Below are 17,891 nucleotides of genomic sequence, written 5' to 3' on the forward strand. Positions count from 1 at the left end.
GTGCAAATATTGTGCACTGTTTTAAGGTAATTAGCCAATGTAGCTTTGTTGAAGTAATGTTGTTGCATGTTAATAATGATAGCTGAACTTGAAATTGATGTGTAATATACAATTTATATAATATGTGAAAGGTTGTTTGGAACCATATATGACAAGTTATGATCCTTTTTACAATAAAATTGTTATAGCTCTATTTGTATATTGCTCTCTACTTATTTTTCTTCACTTTTTACGCTTTACAAGGACCAAAGAAGGTGTTATTAAAATCGCCATATTTCTCAAAAACAAGGTCGATTACCTACATTGATTTTTTTATTATGGTTTATATCGAAGCTTCATCATAAACATATATCAAAATAAAAAAAAATTCAATGGTTAATTTTATTAGCATCAACCTATCAATCTCTACCTTAAAAGTTATGCTGGAGTTGTACTGATAGTGTGCTGGGATTTTGTACTGCTTCTGTGCTGCATATGTACTACAAGTATGCTGCAATTCCGTAAGGGTATCAGTACTAGTTCTAAGGTTATAACAGACTTATGATTAAGGTCAGATGTCAAGGTCACAGGAGTTACTTCCCATCATCCTTTTATCATTTCTGAAGATCCAATGTCTCTGTCAATTCCAGTTCTAAAACAAGATGTGTTTGTGAAACATAAATGCCCCCGATAATGGTCAATTCCAAAGATGACAAATATCTTGGTACCAGTAGAAAGATCTTGTCACAAGAAAATGCTCATGTGCAATATGAAAGCTCTAATATATACCATTTAGAAGTTATGACCAATGTCAATTTTTTTAGGTGAAATGCCAAGTTCAAAAGGTTTAGTACCCAAGGAAAGGTCTTGTCACAATGTTAGGGTCAGGGTTACCTTAAGGGTAACACTTATGTGAAATATCAAAGCTCTATAGCACTTACTGTTCAAAAGTTATTAGCAAGGTTGAAGTTTCAGATAGAATGACAGACAGAACAAAAACAATATGCCCCCAATCTTCGATCTTGGGGGCATATATAATTACATGAATTGTGTGTTCAAGGTCAGAGGTCAAGGTTGATACCAATTTGTAGACCCTGTCATTCTCTATTTATTTCTAAAGACCCCAGGACTTTATCTATCATATTTGTCAAGTTAAATCTGTTGAATTTTGGAATCAATTTTTCCCCATAGGGGTCTATGTTAAACCCCACCCCCATTTGATGCCCCCCAAATGTACTTTAATCCCCTTCAATCTGATAACAAAAACATCTGTACATCTAGATACATTGATCTATCATACACATGTACTTAAATATCTATTACTTTCATCCATTGGTTACAGAGAACGGTGTCAGTCAGTTTTAGGCATGGGAAAAAAGCGAAAGAAGTGGAAGAAGAATAAGAACGGAGCAAAAACAAGTGTCCAAACTTTGTTATAGAATGATGTTTATAATATCGAAACATACATACAGTATGCAAATTAAGATATACATTATGTAGAACATAATCCGGATCACAATTGGGCCAAACACAATAATTATGTCAATGCATGTACATCTATCAAATAAATTGTGTATTGATAGAATTAAAGACTTACACATGTAAGAGTTATTTGAAGGATACACAGGGGGACATTTTTGGCATTCCCTTTCCTTACTCTGGCTGCCTTGGATAACACCTGATCCATTGTGTATATTGAACTCCGCACAGGCATTATCTGGAATGGAACAGAAAGGGATTATACACTTTCCTAATTTATGAAATTTAGAGTTGATAATTCAAACAGTTATTGGTCAATTTTTTTTTTCTAGATTAGCAAAGGATATCAAGCAAGTTATAGTGTATATCTTTTAACTCTTTGAAATGCTAATATGGGCCACCTCACTCACCAATGAGTCACCTTGGCCCATATTTAAAGATTTTCCCCATATATTTGCATGTAAAACTTTGATCCCCGGCCTACTGTGGCCCAACCTACCCCAAGGGGCCATGATTCTTACAAACTTCAATCTGCACTATGTCAGGAAGTTTTCATGCAAATGTAAATTTATCTGGCCCAATGGTTCTTGAGAAGAAAATTTCAAAAGATTCTCTTTATAAATTTGTATGAAAAACTTTGATTCCCTATTGTGGACCCATGCATCCCTCCCCCAGGGACCATTTATATCTTAACAAATGTGAATCTGCATTATCTCTGGAAGTTTTCATGTAAATGTTAACTTTTCTGGCCCCGAGTGCTTCTTGAAAAGATTTTTAATTTTTTTGGCAATGGACAGGTATTTGTATGTAAAACTTTGATTCTTTATTGTAGCCCCATCCTACCCATGGGGACCATGATTTTAACAAACTTCAATCTACACTAGGGCAATTTAATTAATGTTAACTTCTACTTTCCTAGCCCAGTGGTTCAACTTGAGAAGATTTTCAAAGATTTTACCCGTATTTTTGCATGTAAAACTTTGATACCCAATTGTGACCCAAACTTAACTGCTGGGGTCATGGTTTTAACAAACTTGAACCTGCACTCTATCAGGAACCTTCCATGCAAATTTCAGCTTTTCTGGCCTGTGGTTCTTGAGAAGATTTTTTAATGGCCCCACCATATTTTTGCATTTTTTTGTGATTATCTCACCCTTTGAAGGGGGCATGGCCCTTCGTTTGAACAAAACTGAAAGCCCTTCACCCAGGGATGCTTTTTGCCAAGTTTGGTCAAAATTGGCCAAGTGGTTCTAGAGAAGAAGCCACAAATGTAAAAAGTTTACAGACAGATGGAGAACATGCAGGTGATCAGAAAAGCTCATTTGAGCTTTCAGCTCAGGTGAGCTAAAAAAAAAAAAAGAATGTACATTATCTCTCATCAACAGTGCTCCCACTGGACCAGAATTCCCTTTCGCCACTTTTTCAGGGAGTGGCGCGGCACAAATAATCACATGCTTTACAATTACTTCCATCATATTACAGTGGAGCCTCGTTAATCCGGGCACTTTGGTTCCCAGCAAAATCGTTCGGATAAATGAAGCGTCCGGATAAATGAATCGCATATTTTTTATCTTTACATAAGTAGCCAATATGTGCCTACTTTATTGATGCATAGTGAATTAAACACATTCTATCATTGGATTTGACCATTTGCATTAGTAAATAAATAATGATAATGTTAACATTTACATGTGCATGTATTTCAAAGCACTAAAATTTAATGTACGTGTTCAGTGTATTTGCCTGTGCTTACATTGTACATACATATGATCCCTACAAATAAATATACAAAACTGTGTACCGTATGCACTAAAACAAATAATGAAGCACTTTATGTAACTATAAGTAAATAAATCATTAGTAACTATCATAATCATTTACACTTCAAACATTTCATCACACTTTTACTTTTTAAAGAGGCTGGTAATTTCCATCTGTCACGATTCACGGGTTCGGCGGTCTGTTAAAAAAATCTTCATCGTCCAAAGTTGATATAAGAATTTCGTGATTATCATGTCAGTTGACAACATTCTTTAACCGAAATTCAATCTGCCAGAGTTTATATTTCTTATTCTATAATTATCCAAGACAATATTGGGAGAACAAAATCATTTAAGCTCGTAATATCATGACCTACTACTGCTTTGATCTAGTCACGCGCACCTATTATTTTCATGATGCGATAATAACAGAAACAAAACTCGGATGAAACTTACATTACAGGTACATACAGAATTTAATTGTCATTTTCCTTAAAATGGTAATTTTCTCACTTCTACCCAGAGTTTAAAAATTCGAAAGCAATAAAGCTCTACAACATCGTAACAAGAATCAATCGTACACAGCTACATTCTACATGCGTGACATTCTAAACGTTAAAACCTTATACTACATATACATGTGCATGATCACACATGTATATTTCACGCCAATCATCAGTAAAATCCAGAATCTAGAAGTATAATCTACACTCTTTAGATTTGAATAAGCCGATATCAATTTACGAATCAGTACAACTGACATGTGTAGCAGTTAAAAAAATTATCACTACGGCATGATGTTTAATTTATTGATACTATTAGGGTATTGATCAAGACTATAAAATAATATGCTACAGATTTATTTACAAAATTCAACACTACACGCAATAAAGATCTTATGTGCGAAAATTGGCAATACAATGTCTCGATCGGCACGTGCCATCTAACGGACTTATGATCACACACCACCTAATTGGAAGGATGTGTTGACAGGGTACAGGTAATCGCTTCAATAAGACAGTTTGGCTTGTTTTCTTTATAATTTACGCCTTGCTAAAATTGTCCGATACAGACCTTCCTTAAACAAAATTACCGTCCGGATTAACGGTACAATTTTCAATGCATTATAACGTTTTGTATTATAAAGTGACCGTCCGGATCCGGAACGCGAATTTCCGGATTAATGATGCAAAATAATGTATAAAAATTCCGTTCCCTAGAAAAATCGTCCGGAAGGTGAAGCGTCCAGATTAATGGTGTCCGGATTACCGAGGCTCCACAGTATATATTACTTTATTTCATTACACTTATTTCAGCATTTTGAATCAATTACATTACTTAATCATATCCAGCTACCATACCTAAACACTTCTTTCTGAAATAATAAGAAGTTGATTTGTTTGGTAAATTCTATTATGGAAATCAAAATTCAGATATTAAATCATATAAATATAAACTTCATGATGCTACACCCCTCAGTGAAAACATTGTGTACATTGGCCGAAATGCAGATGTCACAAAACATCAAGCCCAATTTAGATTCGTATCTCAACCATTCCCTATTAAATTTCCGTTTTGGTATGGAAGATTTTGCAATTTGGACAGAATCAGATGTTTGAGGAGGTGGGGTTGACTGTAAAGCCAAACATAGATATTTTTTTGATTTTAGACTGACTAGGGTCAGAAGCTACAAGTTTAGTGTCAAAATAGAATGGGGTGCATAGTCTTATGAGATAAGCATTTTTATACTGTTGCGCACCGAACTTCAAAGAAAATTATTTATTAAAATTGCTATGTCCATATCAATGGTGACCGACTGCATTGTTTATGAAATATTCGAACTAAAATCAAACACATCAAAATCAAAATCTTGTAATCAACGAGTTTGGCCACAAAAACAAACAATTGATGTATTCAGATATACATTATACACAATAATACGGCCAATTTAATTACCGGTCGGTTCTCTGGTTAAGAATTGACATTAATGTGGAGATGATAACACGATAATGAATAAGACTTTAAATGTTAAACAATTGACCACAGCAGGGTAAACAGCTGTCCGATGTACTTTATTACATAATCACTGACTTTTTCACAGCCATAAATTACCTGAGGCTGTGACCAGCTCTGTGTGCACTGGAGCGACGCGAGATTTTCGGTCGCACGCGTTGACTGAATAAACAGATTTTGACTGCATAAACAAACAGGCGATAATGTGTCACTGACAAAGGATTAAAAATACAATTTATTGCAAAAAGGGATTTTTGTCACTTTTTCGCCATTTTCTAAAAAAATTCGACATTGGCGAAAATGGCGAAGCACTGCTCATCAATCACAAATCATGAGAAAGGTTAAAATTTTGGAAGGACAAACGGGACAAAAACCAGAAATATTTCTAGGAACTTGAAGCGCGCTGCAACTGTATTCAGTTGAACACCTGCTAGGTCGATGCCTGATTTTAAAATACTTTCATATTCTTTCACAAATAATGTGTGCATTCCACTGACATTATTAAGAATTTTATGTGCATACACGACAATGATCATATACCAGCACTCAAACTATATTCAGTTGCGTGTGAGCTAGGACGGTTTGAGTAAAGCTATATCTGCACTGACGGATGCAATGCCAAGGAGTAGCTCGTTACGCGAGTCAATACTCAAAACCAGAATCTGATACTTACGAAAAATTTGTATAACAGGGCCACATCCTTCAAGTGTACCATTGAAAAATGGATTCACAAGACATTGATATTCAAATTCTGGGCACTGGTTTGTTTTTTGGTCACATGCCATTTTCTGTGCAGCTTCTGCATGCTCCTCAGCTGTGTGTGGACACCGAGAAACTGGTTTCACAGTTTTGGCAACATCTTTATAGCATTCTCCATGAAGATGTCCATATAACTGATAAGATATAATTTAGAAAAAAATAACATTTTGAATACTTCCCATTCAAAACCACAGGCACATTAAGGGTTATGGATAGCTTGTATATATCTTCTATATACCACCCTTCTACCCTCTTTCCAAGAAAAAAAATAATGAGAAATGTTTGTAAAACACTTGTATGTCCCCCATGGCGCAAAATTGAAAAGGGTTATACACATGCATCATTAATTGATAGTAGTGACAAACCATTTCAAAATATTGAGCAGACAATATCTTCCCATGTCCAGAGTGAATTGACCATGTGACCTCAAAATCAATAAGGATCATCTACTCCTTATGCTGTACCAGTGTAACAATTTTGGTGTTAATTAAGCAACCGATTCTTAAAATATAGGAGACAATATATTACTATGCCCAGTTTAACCCTCGACAGTTAAGCAGGTGACTTCAAAATCAATATGGGTAATCTACTCCTTAAGATGTACCAGTGTACCAAGTCTGAAGTCTTGTCAAGCAAGGGTTCTCAAGATATTGAACAGACAGTGTATTTCTATGTCCAATTTGACTCTTAACCATGTGACCTCAAAATCTATAGGGTTCATTATAATTCTCCTGACGATAACTATACAAGTTTATCAAGTTTGATGTCTATCAAGCAAAGGCTTTTCAAGATATTGAGTAGACAGTGTATTCCTATATCCAGTTTGACCCGTGACCTTTGACCAATCGTGAAATCAAGATTCAATAGTGGTCATGCATCTTCTCCTGAAGATGTACCAGTGTACCAAGTTTGATGTGTGTCAATTTAGCAAAGGGTTCTCTAGACATTGCATTGAGAATTCAGTATATTTCTATGCCAAGTTTGATCCTTGACCATGTGACCTCAAAATCAATAGAGGTCATCTTCTCCTAAAGATGTACCAGTGAATCAAGTTTGATGTCTGTCAAGCAAAGAGTTCTCAAGATATTGAGCTGACAGAATATATTCCCAAGTCCTGAATGGATTCACTCTTGACCTTTGGACCTGAAAACCGATAGGGGTCCCCTTCTACTCATAACCAACCAAATATGAAATACCATTACGATCAAGTGAATAGTTCTCAAGATATTGAGTGGACAACATATGTGGACTACCGACATACCGATGCAAAGGAATATGCCCCTCTTCTTTGAAGGGGGCATAAATATAGAACCAATAATCTATCCAAAATATGTGATTTCCCTGCTTATCACCTTCAAAATTACTCTCTATAAGCACTGATCACCACTTGTGAGACACTAATACTAAAGTATAGCCGGAATACTATATTATTTAAACACATTAGGCATATAATGCCTGATGTAACCTTAAATGTGGTAAGCAGAGTTCTTGAAAAGTGTCGGTAATGTCGGATTATTCGATAAAAGTAGTAAATGTCCGACACGAATTACTTAATTGTCGGTCCTGATGGCCGATATTAGATCGGAATCAAAGTCCGTTTTTTACCGGGGAAAATGGCGGCCATATGGCCCATAAATTTTCAAACCGATGCTAAATCCGGCAACACATTGAAACGTAAACGTGAGGAATCAGTTGTGAGGAACTACGAGGAGAAGAGAAACCGATTGTATCTCCGCCTGGCAATCTGGGAGACAATGGCTTTTGTTTGCAGCGTTTTAACCTACTGCTTGATGACACAATCTGCTCAAAGTCGAAACTGACGAAAGACCAACTACACTCGGGGTTAAAGGACACAACGCATGTTTCTAAACTTTTTCATTTTTTCAGCAATATTAACTCTTTTTATGCCTAAAACTACTTTAAATGTGTTTTAAATGAAATATTTTGCGTAGTTTTCGAGTTTGAAAGCGATGAAATTCAAATCTTGCGATATGCATATTTTCTTTCGCTAGTTTACGCGCCATTTTGTGTGACGTCATATGCGCCCTCGGGTTTGAAAACATCTATTAGCCATTTCATAAACAGATTAGATTTAATCGACAAAAAACCAATTGTCACGTTAACGGCTTGTAAATAATAATGCATTAAGATGTTTTGTGCCGTGCTCGGGTGTACTAGTTGTCGGTAGAAAGGATTTAGACTGAGTATTTTTCAATTTTTCGAAGGAAGGTACGAGAAAAAAGACGTGGATAATTTTTTTGTTGGAGCAAGAACTTTACCTTAAAAAACACACCCAGTCACCTTTTCAAACATCGCTTGGACAGAGACCCTTATAAACTGCGAGAAAATGGATATATCGAAGCTATAAGCACTGGTAGGCCTATAGCATACATTCTGTTTTGCTCTTCAAATTCAATACACACTCGGATCAACTGACCTTCACCTTGTAACAACATATATCGACGATACAATGTAACTTCTACCAACTGGTAGATTTACAACAACAAAAAATAAAGATACAAAATAATTGAACTTTTAATTATACAAATAATAGAATATTGTATTTCCTAACTTTAAATTGAATTATAAAATTATTTCTTTATTGAACTCGTAGCATCTTGAGTGCGTCAGTAGGCTATAACGCCGTGCTCCCACTTCGTACTTCCTAAAGACGTGCAGATCACAATTCAAAAATAGTAATAAGATTGCTTTATCAAAATAAAATAATGTGATTACCACTTTAAATTTGAATATTTTTATTGATTTGTGTGTGTTGTCTTTTTCTTTCTTTCCGAAATGCACGCGTGACAATAGCTTGGCATAGGGCCTAGTTGTCAACAATTTAACGTATCATAATTTGTCTAATACAAAAATAAATAATGATTGCACTGTTTATTTTAGAAAAACAGCGCCAATTACAGATGTATAAAGAAATAACATCCCCAAACAGTTTGTAGACAGCGACCCATATAAACATTATTTACTCACAATATTGCCGATTTCATACACGCTTTACTCGCTATATTTGGGTATTTACATCGTTATATGTGTGCACTGGTGGCGAACACATATAAAACTCGCACAATTTATCAACATCGATTTAAATGTTGTCCATGGTAAATTAATTAGGCCCCTAAAAGTTGAGTTTTTAATAATATCTCGCAGTACTTTCACGATCCGAAGGGCGCATGTGACGTCACTGTACCACGTGACTACCTACCTAATTAACTTGACTTTTTGAAATCGGGGCTTAGATTTAAGTCTGTATTGTGGTTAATTATCGCAAAATTTCGGCGAACGAACTATTAAAATTAATTACTATAAGCATAAAGAAGACAAAATGCATGTAATATTGTATACTTTGAAAACATGAGATATGTCCTTTAAGTGAGAGAAAAAGTAGTTACAACCGCTGTCAGATAAGTCGGACCAAAACAAAGTCGGACTATAGCAAAGTCGGACCAAAACAAAGTCGGACAATAACAAAGTCGGACCAAAACAAAGTCGGACTATTACAAAGTCGGACTACCGATAAATAGAATATAACTCGGTCAATTTAATAATGAACAGATAATTATCCGCAAAAGTGTTTGATCCTAAAAGAACACAACCTTGGTCCGGAAAAACGATTGCTGGCAACACAGAATATGCGATACCGGTGAGTGTATAAATTTTTAATATCAAATAAGTTATTTACACATGTATATCATCACATGTTTATAATCAAATTACAAATAATTAATACATAGGTCTTTAGAAGCGCTAGGTTTTGAAAGAGGGATAAATTTCATCCATAGAAAACAAGTTTGTATGAAACAAGTTGATTCATCAAAATTTTGATTATGTAGTAGCCAGTTCTAATGCTATTTTGTTCACAAGAACATTAAGTGCATTAAATATTGCAGAGATTTATCATTATGTATCATAGTTGATATAGACAAATCATGTTATAAGATTTGATGTAATCTTCCTAATAGATACTTTTACCTACTACTTACTTTTTCTACCGATTTACGCTAATAATTGCTTATCTTTGGTTTGCTACACAAGTTATTGAAGTAACAGTATAGAGTAATACACTCCATGAATGTGTCCGTGTGTGTGATATGCCAATTTCATTGTGTTACTCTCTGAACTTTGTGTATAATACTGTGATGTGCTTGATTGAAAACCTGATATCTTTTTATCTCTATGACTGTCTTGTATAATGTCACACTGTTCTTTATACCATGGAAAATAAAATATTTATTTTGAAAACATATGTTGGCCATTTCTCACTCTAAAACATCATTTACGCATATAGTAATCTAGTAAATATTAGATTAGGCATATAATAATCTATTTTTTTATCAATCGTATAAACAATCAATCACAAGGGCGAATCCAGGTTAATTTTCCAATGGAGGGGGGGGGGGGGGGGGGGGGGGGGGTCTCACACTGTGGGGGTGCAAGTGTATAGATTCTAACAGAAAACCTTTTTTTCTTTTTATTCATTTCTTTTTTATATATAAACACAGTAAATACATTCTGCAAAGAAACTTGTACAAAATGTTTATAACAAGCTACTGAAGGTATATATGTATATATCCTTTTCATAATTTTTATATGCAATATGTATATGTTTCTGAATTTCATAAAATTATTTTTTGTTATTGATATTTGAATAACCTTCAAATTCTCTGAAGAAATGCTGAACACTAGCACACCCCCAAAATAAATGTTCAATTGTTTCTGGCAGAATGTACATAATTTTGATTTAGAATAAGTATGAGTTTGAAGCTAAAATTGTGTTCAGAGTTCTATATTGAAACCGTTGCTTTTTTCTGCTTAACTTTGGCAAAATAAATTCCAAGTAGAGTAAACTTACAAGTCCCCAAACAGAAAAACTGTGAAATTTCAACCCCCCCCCCCCCTTCACCTCGCTGGATCCTGTAAATATCACACCTACAGGTAAATCTGTCACTTTCAGGTTCATAATATCGCCCAAATGTAAAAGAAAAGAAAAATTAAATGAGTTAATTTGTTAATTTCGATTTACATTCACAATTATAAGTATAGTCCGAGTTTGTTATGGTCCGAGTTTGTTATGGTCCGACTTTTTGTAGTCCGAGTTTGTTATGATCCGACTTTGCTATAGTCCGACTTTGTTTTGGTCCGACTTATCAGTAAATCGTTACAACGATTGCAGAGGAAGTTGAGAAAGAAGTTGAGAAGAATATACAGGATAGAGAGAAAAATGGAGGATGAGAGAAAAGTGGAGGGTGAGAGAGAAATATCAAGAAAGTCACTCGGATAGTGAAAGTGAGGAAGATCCATTCAGAGTGTAAGGAAGATGAGAAAGGGTATGAAAAGATAATTTATAAACTTATAGCTGAGATGGAGATTGAATACAATTACACATGTAGTTGATTTTAAATAAAATATCAGAAAACCTCAAAAGCGATGCATTTTTATCTGGACTGACAAAATTTTGTTTGGGCTGACACAATTTCTAACAGTGTCAGACCAAATGTCATGTCTGACACTTGACTTCAAAAGAAATTTCAAGAACTCTGAGGAAGCCAGAGAAAACTAACCTGTCCAACGCACAAAAATGCAATTACGATCGGACATAAATACATCGCAAACGTTTCCTGCCGAAAAATCAAAACCAAGCCTGTGAATGTCTCGAGCACTCAGTCTGGCGAATACCTGACCAAATTTCCGTTTCCGTCTATCACCGGTTACGGAAAAAGACGATGAGCCCACGGAACTCTGGGTGACCGGACATTCTCTCACCAGAGGGCGCATTACGCTGCGCTACAACAATCACTCTGGGTAGAGATTGATTCCAACTACCCAGAGTTGTCGTTCCTAAGTGTTCACTGCTATTAATTAATTATCACAACTTTTCATTATCATTTGAATTGATTATATATGTGTGTTTGTGTGTGTATTTCACTTATTAAATGAATTAAATAATGACTTAACCTGCCAAGTTAGATGTTAGATGTTCTTTCAGTTGAATTACACTCACTATTTGCCTGGGAATCAAAATAAGTGTATTTCATTTCGTAGATGAATTAAAGACTTACCTAGGATTTTGTTATATGTCCTTTCAGTCGAATAACACTCAATATTTGCCTGGGAATCGGGAGGTACTATTCAAGCAGGTACTGCCATTTCCTTGACCGACACAGTGCAGTGTACATGTACATGTAGTTAGGCTAAGAATAGCCTCAATATACCTGGCGAATTGCCAATACGAAGCTAAAGTGACCAGGGTTAAAATGTAAATATGTTAAAAGAGTATTTTATAGAATTTAAATAGTTTCATTGTTATTGATATCTGTATTAATATAGGGAGGAGACCATTCTACATTGATCCAGTGCCTTTTTATGGGATTCGAAACTGTGACTGTGAGATGTATGAGAGTTTGACTTCTAGACGGGCAATTCTACTTTCACTTTAAACGGTAAGTTGAAAAGAGCATGCTGCATCTTTGATGTAAAATATCTCGAAAAGGAATCAAGGACCCCATTGCAAATTTGGCCTTGTTGGAAAGGTTAGGAATTTTGCTGAAAGTTGATATCTGTCATTATACTGGGGAAATTTTTTTTTTTTTGAATTAGGAGGGGTTGAAAATGGGTATATTTTCCTCATTTTTGTTGCTTTTTTACTTCTAGGATGGCAGGTGCCTGAGTGTATCTCGACCCATTTCCAGGCTAGCATCAGATGTCATGATGGACCTTTAAAATCTTTCACATGTGTGCTTTCAAGAACCATATACATTATTTTTGAAAATTGGTTGCCATGGTAATAAAATCTGAAAATTAACACATGGGCTTCTGAAGGCGAATTTTCCTCCATTTCCTGGTAGTTTGTGACCTTAAGCACAAATCAGCTTGAAACTTGAATTTTCCAGGCAAGAATTTTTTTGTTTATTGTGTTTAAATATGATGTTTATGCTTTAAATATGAGGTTTATACTTAATATTATTGATTTCATTGAAATTGAAGGTCATCGATTAGTAAATATGTCAGAAGTATTCTTAGCAATTGGTCGAGTGTGAGTGCAAGAAATTTCTCCTCAGCCATAAATTTTCTATGAAAGTTTTTTGCAATGCTAATGATGGATGGATGTGTGTGTCTGTCTGTCTGTCTGTCTGTCTGTCTGTCTGTCTGTCTGTCTGTCTGTCTGTCTGTCAATCAGTGAGTGAGTGTGTGTGTGTGTGTCTGTCTGTCTGTCTGTGTGCGCGTCTTTCTGTGTGCATACGTGTGTGCGTGCACGCACATGCATGTGTACGTGTCTGTGTGTCTATGTGTTTGTCTGTGTGACTGACTATGTGTTTGTGTGTCTGTCTGTCTATGTGTCTGTCTGTCTGTGTGTGTGTTTGTCTGTCCGTGTGTGTGTTTGTCTGTGTGTGTGTTTGTCTGTCTGTATATGTATGTGTGTGTGTGTTTGTCTGTCTGTATATGTATGTTTGTCTGTGTATACCCGTTCTATGTGTGTGTTTATCAGTGTGTGTCTGTCTGTGTGTGTTTGTCTATGTATGTGTTGTGTGTATCTGTCTGTGTGTCTGTCAGGTAGTCATAGAGAAACAGATAAAGCTTCAGAATATAAATTTCAATTTTATTGAATTCACTGTATATTGCATAAGGATCACTAACATAGGTGTGATACACTGTACATCTAGTGGAGTACACCGACTTTTCAGAAACTTTTTGATATGTCATCCATACGCATCCTGGCATGAAACTGCTTCGCTTCTGTTTGTCTATTTGAATTACACCAGTGGATCTACATAGGCTAGCTTAACTATGACATCATAATATAACACGTAATGTGATGTCATAATAGAGTAATGACATCAGATTTTTTTTTTTTTTTTTTTTTTTTCTTGGCTAGAGTTATCTTCCTTGACAAAATTCTTCTTCATACAAAGGTGTCTTATTTTGACTTATGTTTATTAGATAAAAGCATGATATCAGGGTAATTTATTAAAGATGTGACGGTTTAGACGAACCAATTTTTAGGGCAAATTTCTCATTGAAATAAGTTTTTTTTGAACTTGAAAAAACAAAAAACAGACTCTCCAGGATTGCTCAAGTTAACATCCTTACTGGCCATTTCAGGGTTTTTTTCTCTACAATTCCTTTTATTTCACATCAAATTTCCTTAAAATACAATTCTAGTCTTTATTTGGAATCAAAATCGCATGTATTTCACTCAGTTCTGGGTCTTTTATTCTATTTTCAACTTTACCAAGGGGAAGAACTCTGCTGGAAACAGTGATGTGAAGAGGGCAGTTTTTGTTCACTCATTTCAAGATATAATTAACAATAACTCCCCATGTATGATACATCATTTTACTCGGAAAAACTTAAATTTTTAAACAGTATAGGTATTTCATGATGTCGTAGAATTTCCGCAGTCTTTAAAGTCTCAATATACCTGGCGAATTGCCAATACGAAGCTAAAGTGACCAGGGTTAAAATGTAAATATGTTAAAAGAGTATTTTATAGAATTTAAATAGTTTCATTGTTATTGATATCTGTATTAATATAGGGAGGAGACCATTCTACATTGATCCAGTGCCTTTTTATGGGATTCGAAACTGTGACTGTGAGATGTATGAGAGTTTGACTTCTAGACGGGCAATTCTACTTTCACTTTAAACGGTAAGTTGAAAAGAGCATGCTGCATCTTTGATGTAAAATATCTCGAAAAGGAATCAAGGACCCCATTGCAAATTTGGCCTTGTTGGAAAGGTTAGGAATTTTGCTGAAAGTTGATATCTGTCATTATACTGGGGAAATTTTTTTTTTTTTGAATTAGGAGGGGTTGAAAATGGGTATATTTTCCTCATTTTTGTTGCTTTTTTACTTCTAGGATGGCAGGTGCCTGAGTGTATCTCGACCCATTTCCAGGCTAGCATCAGATGTCATGATGGACCTTTAAAATCTTTCACATGTGTGCTTTCAAGAACCATATACATTATTTTTGAAAATTGGTTGCCATGGTAATAAAATCTGAAAATTAACACATGGGCTTCTGAAGGCGAATTTTCCTCCATTTCCTGGTAGTTTGTGACCTTAAGCACAAATCAGCTTGAAACTTGAATTTTCCAGGCAAGAATTTTTTTGTTTATTGTGTTTAAATATGATGTTTATGCTTTAAATATGAGGTTTATACTTAATATTATTGATTTCATTGAAATTGAAGGTCATCGATTAGTAAATATGTCAGAAGTATTCTTAGCAATTGGTCGAGTGTGAGTGCAAGAAATTTCTCCTCAGCCATAAATTTTCTATGAAAGTTTTTTGCAATGCTAATGATGGATGGATGTGTGTGTCTGTCTGTCTGTCTGTCTGTCTGTCTGTCTGTCTGTCTGTCTGTCTGTCTGTCTGTCAATCAGTGAGTGAGTGTGTGTGTGTGTGTCTGTCTGTCTGTCTGTGTGCGCGTCTTTCTGTGTGCATACGTGTGTGCGTGCACGCACATGCATGTGTACGTGTCTGTGTGTCTATGTGTTTGTCTGTGTGACTGACTATGTGTTTGTGTGTCTGTCTGTCTATGTGTCTGTCTGTCTGTGTGTGTGTTTGTCTGTCCGTGTGTGTGTTTGTCTGTGTGTGTGTTTGTCTGTCTGTATATGTATGTGTGTGTGTGTTTGTCTGTCTGTATATGTATGTTTGTCTGTGTATACCCGTTCTATGTGTGTGTTTATCAGTGTGTGTCTGTCTGTGTGTGTTTGTCTATGTATGTGTTGTGTGTATCTGTCTGTGTGTCTGTCAGGTAGTCATAGAGAAACAGATAAAGCTTCAGAATATAAATTTCAATTTTATTGAATTCACTGTATATTGCATAAGGATCACTAACATAGGTGTGATACACTGTACATCTAGTGGAGTACACCGACTTTTCAGAAACTTTTTGATATGTCATCCATACGCATCCTGGCATGAAACTGCTTCGCTTCTGTTTGTCTATTTGAATTACACCAGTGGATCTACATAGGCTAGCTTAACTATGACATCATAATATAACACGTAATGTGATGTCATAATAGAGTAATGACATCAGATTTTTTTTTTTTTTTTTTTTTTTTCTTGGCTAGAGTTATCTTCCTTGACAAAATTCTTCTTCATACAAAGGTGTCTTATTTTGACTTATGTTTATTAGATAAAAGCATGATATCAGGGTAATTTATTAAAGATGTGACGGTTTAGACGAACCAATTTTTAGGGCAAATTTCTCATTGAAATAAGTTTTTTTTGAACTTGAAAAAACAAAAAACAGACTCTCCAGGATTGCTCAAGTTAACATCCTTACTGGCCATTTCAGGGTTTTTTTCTCTACAATTCCTTTTATTTCACATCAAATTTCCTTAAAATACAATTCTAGTCTTTATTTGGAATCAAAATCGCATGTATTTCACTCAGTTCTGGGTCTTTTATTCTATTTTCAACTTTACCAAGGGGAAGAACTCTGCTGGAAACAGTGATGTGAAGAGGGCAGTTTTTGTTCACTCATTTCAAGATATAATTAACAATAACTCCCCATGTATGATACATCATTTTACTCGGAAAAACTTAAATTTTTAAACAGTATAGGTATTTCATGATGTCGTAGAATTTCCGCAGTCTTTAAAGTCTCAATATACCTGGCGAATTGCCAATACGAAGCTAAAGTGACCAGGGTTAAAATGTAAATATGTTAAAAGAGTATTTTATAGAATTTAAATAGTTTCATTGTTATTGATATCTGTATTAATATAGGGAGGAGACCATTCTACATTGATCCAGTGCCTTTTTATGGGATTCGAAACTGTGACTGTGAGATGTATGAGAGTTTGACTTCTAGACGGGCAATTCTACTTTCACTTTAAACGGTAAGTTGAAAAGAGCATGCTGCATCTTTGATGTAAAATATCTCGAAAAGGAATCAAGGACCCCATTGCAAATTTGGCCTTGTTGGAAAGGTTAGGAATTTTGCTGAAAGTTGATATCTGTCATTATACTGGGGAAATTTTTTTTTTTTTGAATTAGGAGGGGTTGAAAATGGGTATATTTTCCTCATTTTTGTTGCTTTTTTACTTCTAGGATGGCAGGTGCCTGAGTGTATCTCGACCCATTTCCAGGCTAGCATCAGATGTCATGATGGACCTTTAAAATCTTTCACATGTGTGCTTTCAAGAACCATATACATTATTTTTGAAAATTGGTTGCCATGGTAATAAAATCTGAAAATTAACACATGGGCTTCTGAAGGCGAATTTTCCTCCATTTCCTGGTAGTTTGTGACCTTAAGCACAAATCAGCTTGAAACTTGAATTTTCCAGGCAAGAATTTTTTTGTTTATTGTGTTTAAATATGATGTTTATGCTTTAAATATGAGGTTTATACTTAATATTATTGATTTCATTGAAATTGAAGGTCATCGATTAGTAAATATGTCAGAAGTATTCTTAGCAATTGGTCGAGTGTGAGTGCAAGAAATTTCTCCTCAGCCATAAATTTTCTATGAAAGTTTTTTGCAATGCTAATGATGGATGGATGTGTGTGTCTGTCTGTCTGTCTGTCTGTCTGTCTGTCTGTCTGTCTGTCTGTCTGTCTGTCTGTCAATCAGTGAGTGAGTGTGTGTGTGTGTGTCTGTCTGTCTGTCTGTGTGCGCGTCTTTCTGTGTGCATACGTGTGTGCGTGCACGCACATGCATGTGTACGTGTCTGTGTGTCTATGTGTTTGTCTGTGTGACTGACTATGTGTTTGTGTGTCTGTCTGTCTATGTGTCTGTCTGTCTGTGTGTGTGTTTGTCTGTCCGTGTGTGTGTTTGTCTGTGTGTGTGTTTGTCTGTCTGTATATGTATGTGTGTGTGTGTTTGTCTGTCTGTATATGTATGTTTGTCTGTGTATACCCGTTCTATG

The 17,891-nt window shown here is 35.3% G+C and overlaps 1 protein-coding gene across 2 annotated transcripts in view; it reads right to left on the bottom strand.

Annotated features, from left to right (window-relative positions):
• The window catches only part of LOC125675076 (uncharacterized), a 42,881-nt gene extending 30,679 nt beyond the window's left edge, over nucleotides 1-12,202 (bottom strand). Inside the window, exons 1-3 of one of the 2 annotated variants that reach the window (XM_056159951.1) lie at nucleotides 12,065-12,202; nucleotides 5,905-6,124; nucleotides 1,577-1,696 (exon numbers count right to left, since the gene is read on the bottom strand). In XM_056159951.1, coding sequence (XP_056015926.1) covers nucleotides 1,577-1,696; nucleotides 5,905-6,016 — 232 coding nt within the window. In that variant the 5' untranslated portion in view covers nucleotides 6,017-6,124; nucleotides 12,065-12,202. Of the gene's footprint in view, nucleotides 1-1,576; nucleotides 1,697-5,904; nucleotides 6,125-11,566; nucleotides 11,702-12,064 lie in introns of those variants that run through there. The other variant, XM_056159950.1, reaches the window with a different exon arrangement.
• Nucleotides 12,203-17,891: the final 5,689 nt, after the last annotated feature.

This window comes from Ostrea edulis, chromosome 3, assembly GCF_947568905.1.
Source record: "Ostrea edulis chromosome 3, xbOstEdul1.1, whole genome shotgun sequence".
In the NCBI taxonomy this organism is placed as follows: Eukaryota; Metazoa; Mollusca; class Bivalvia; order Ostreida; family Ostreidae; genus Ostrea; species Ostrea edulis.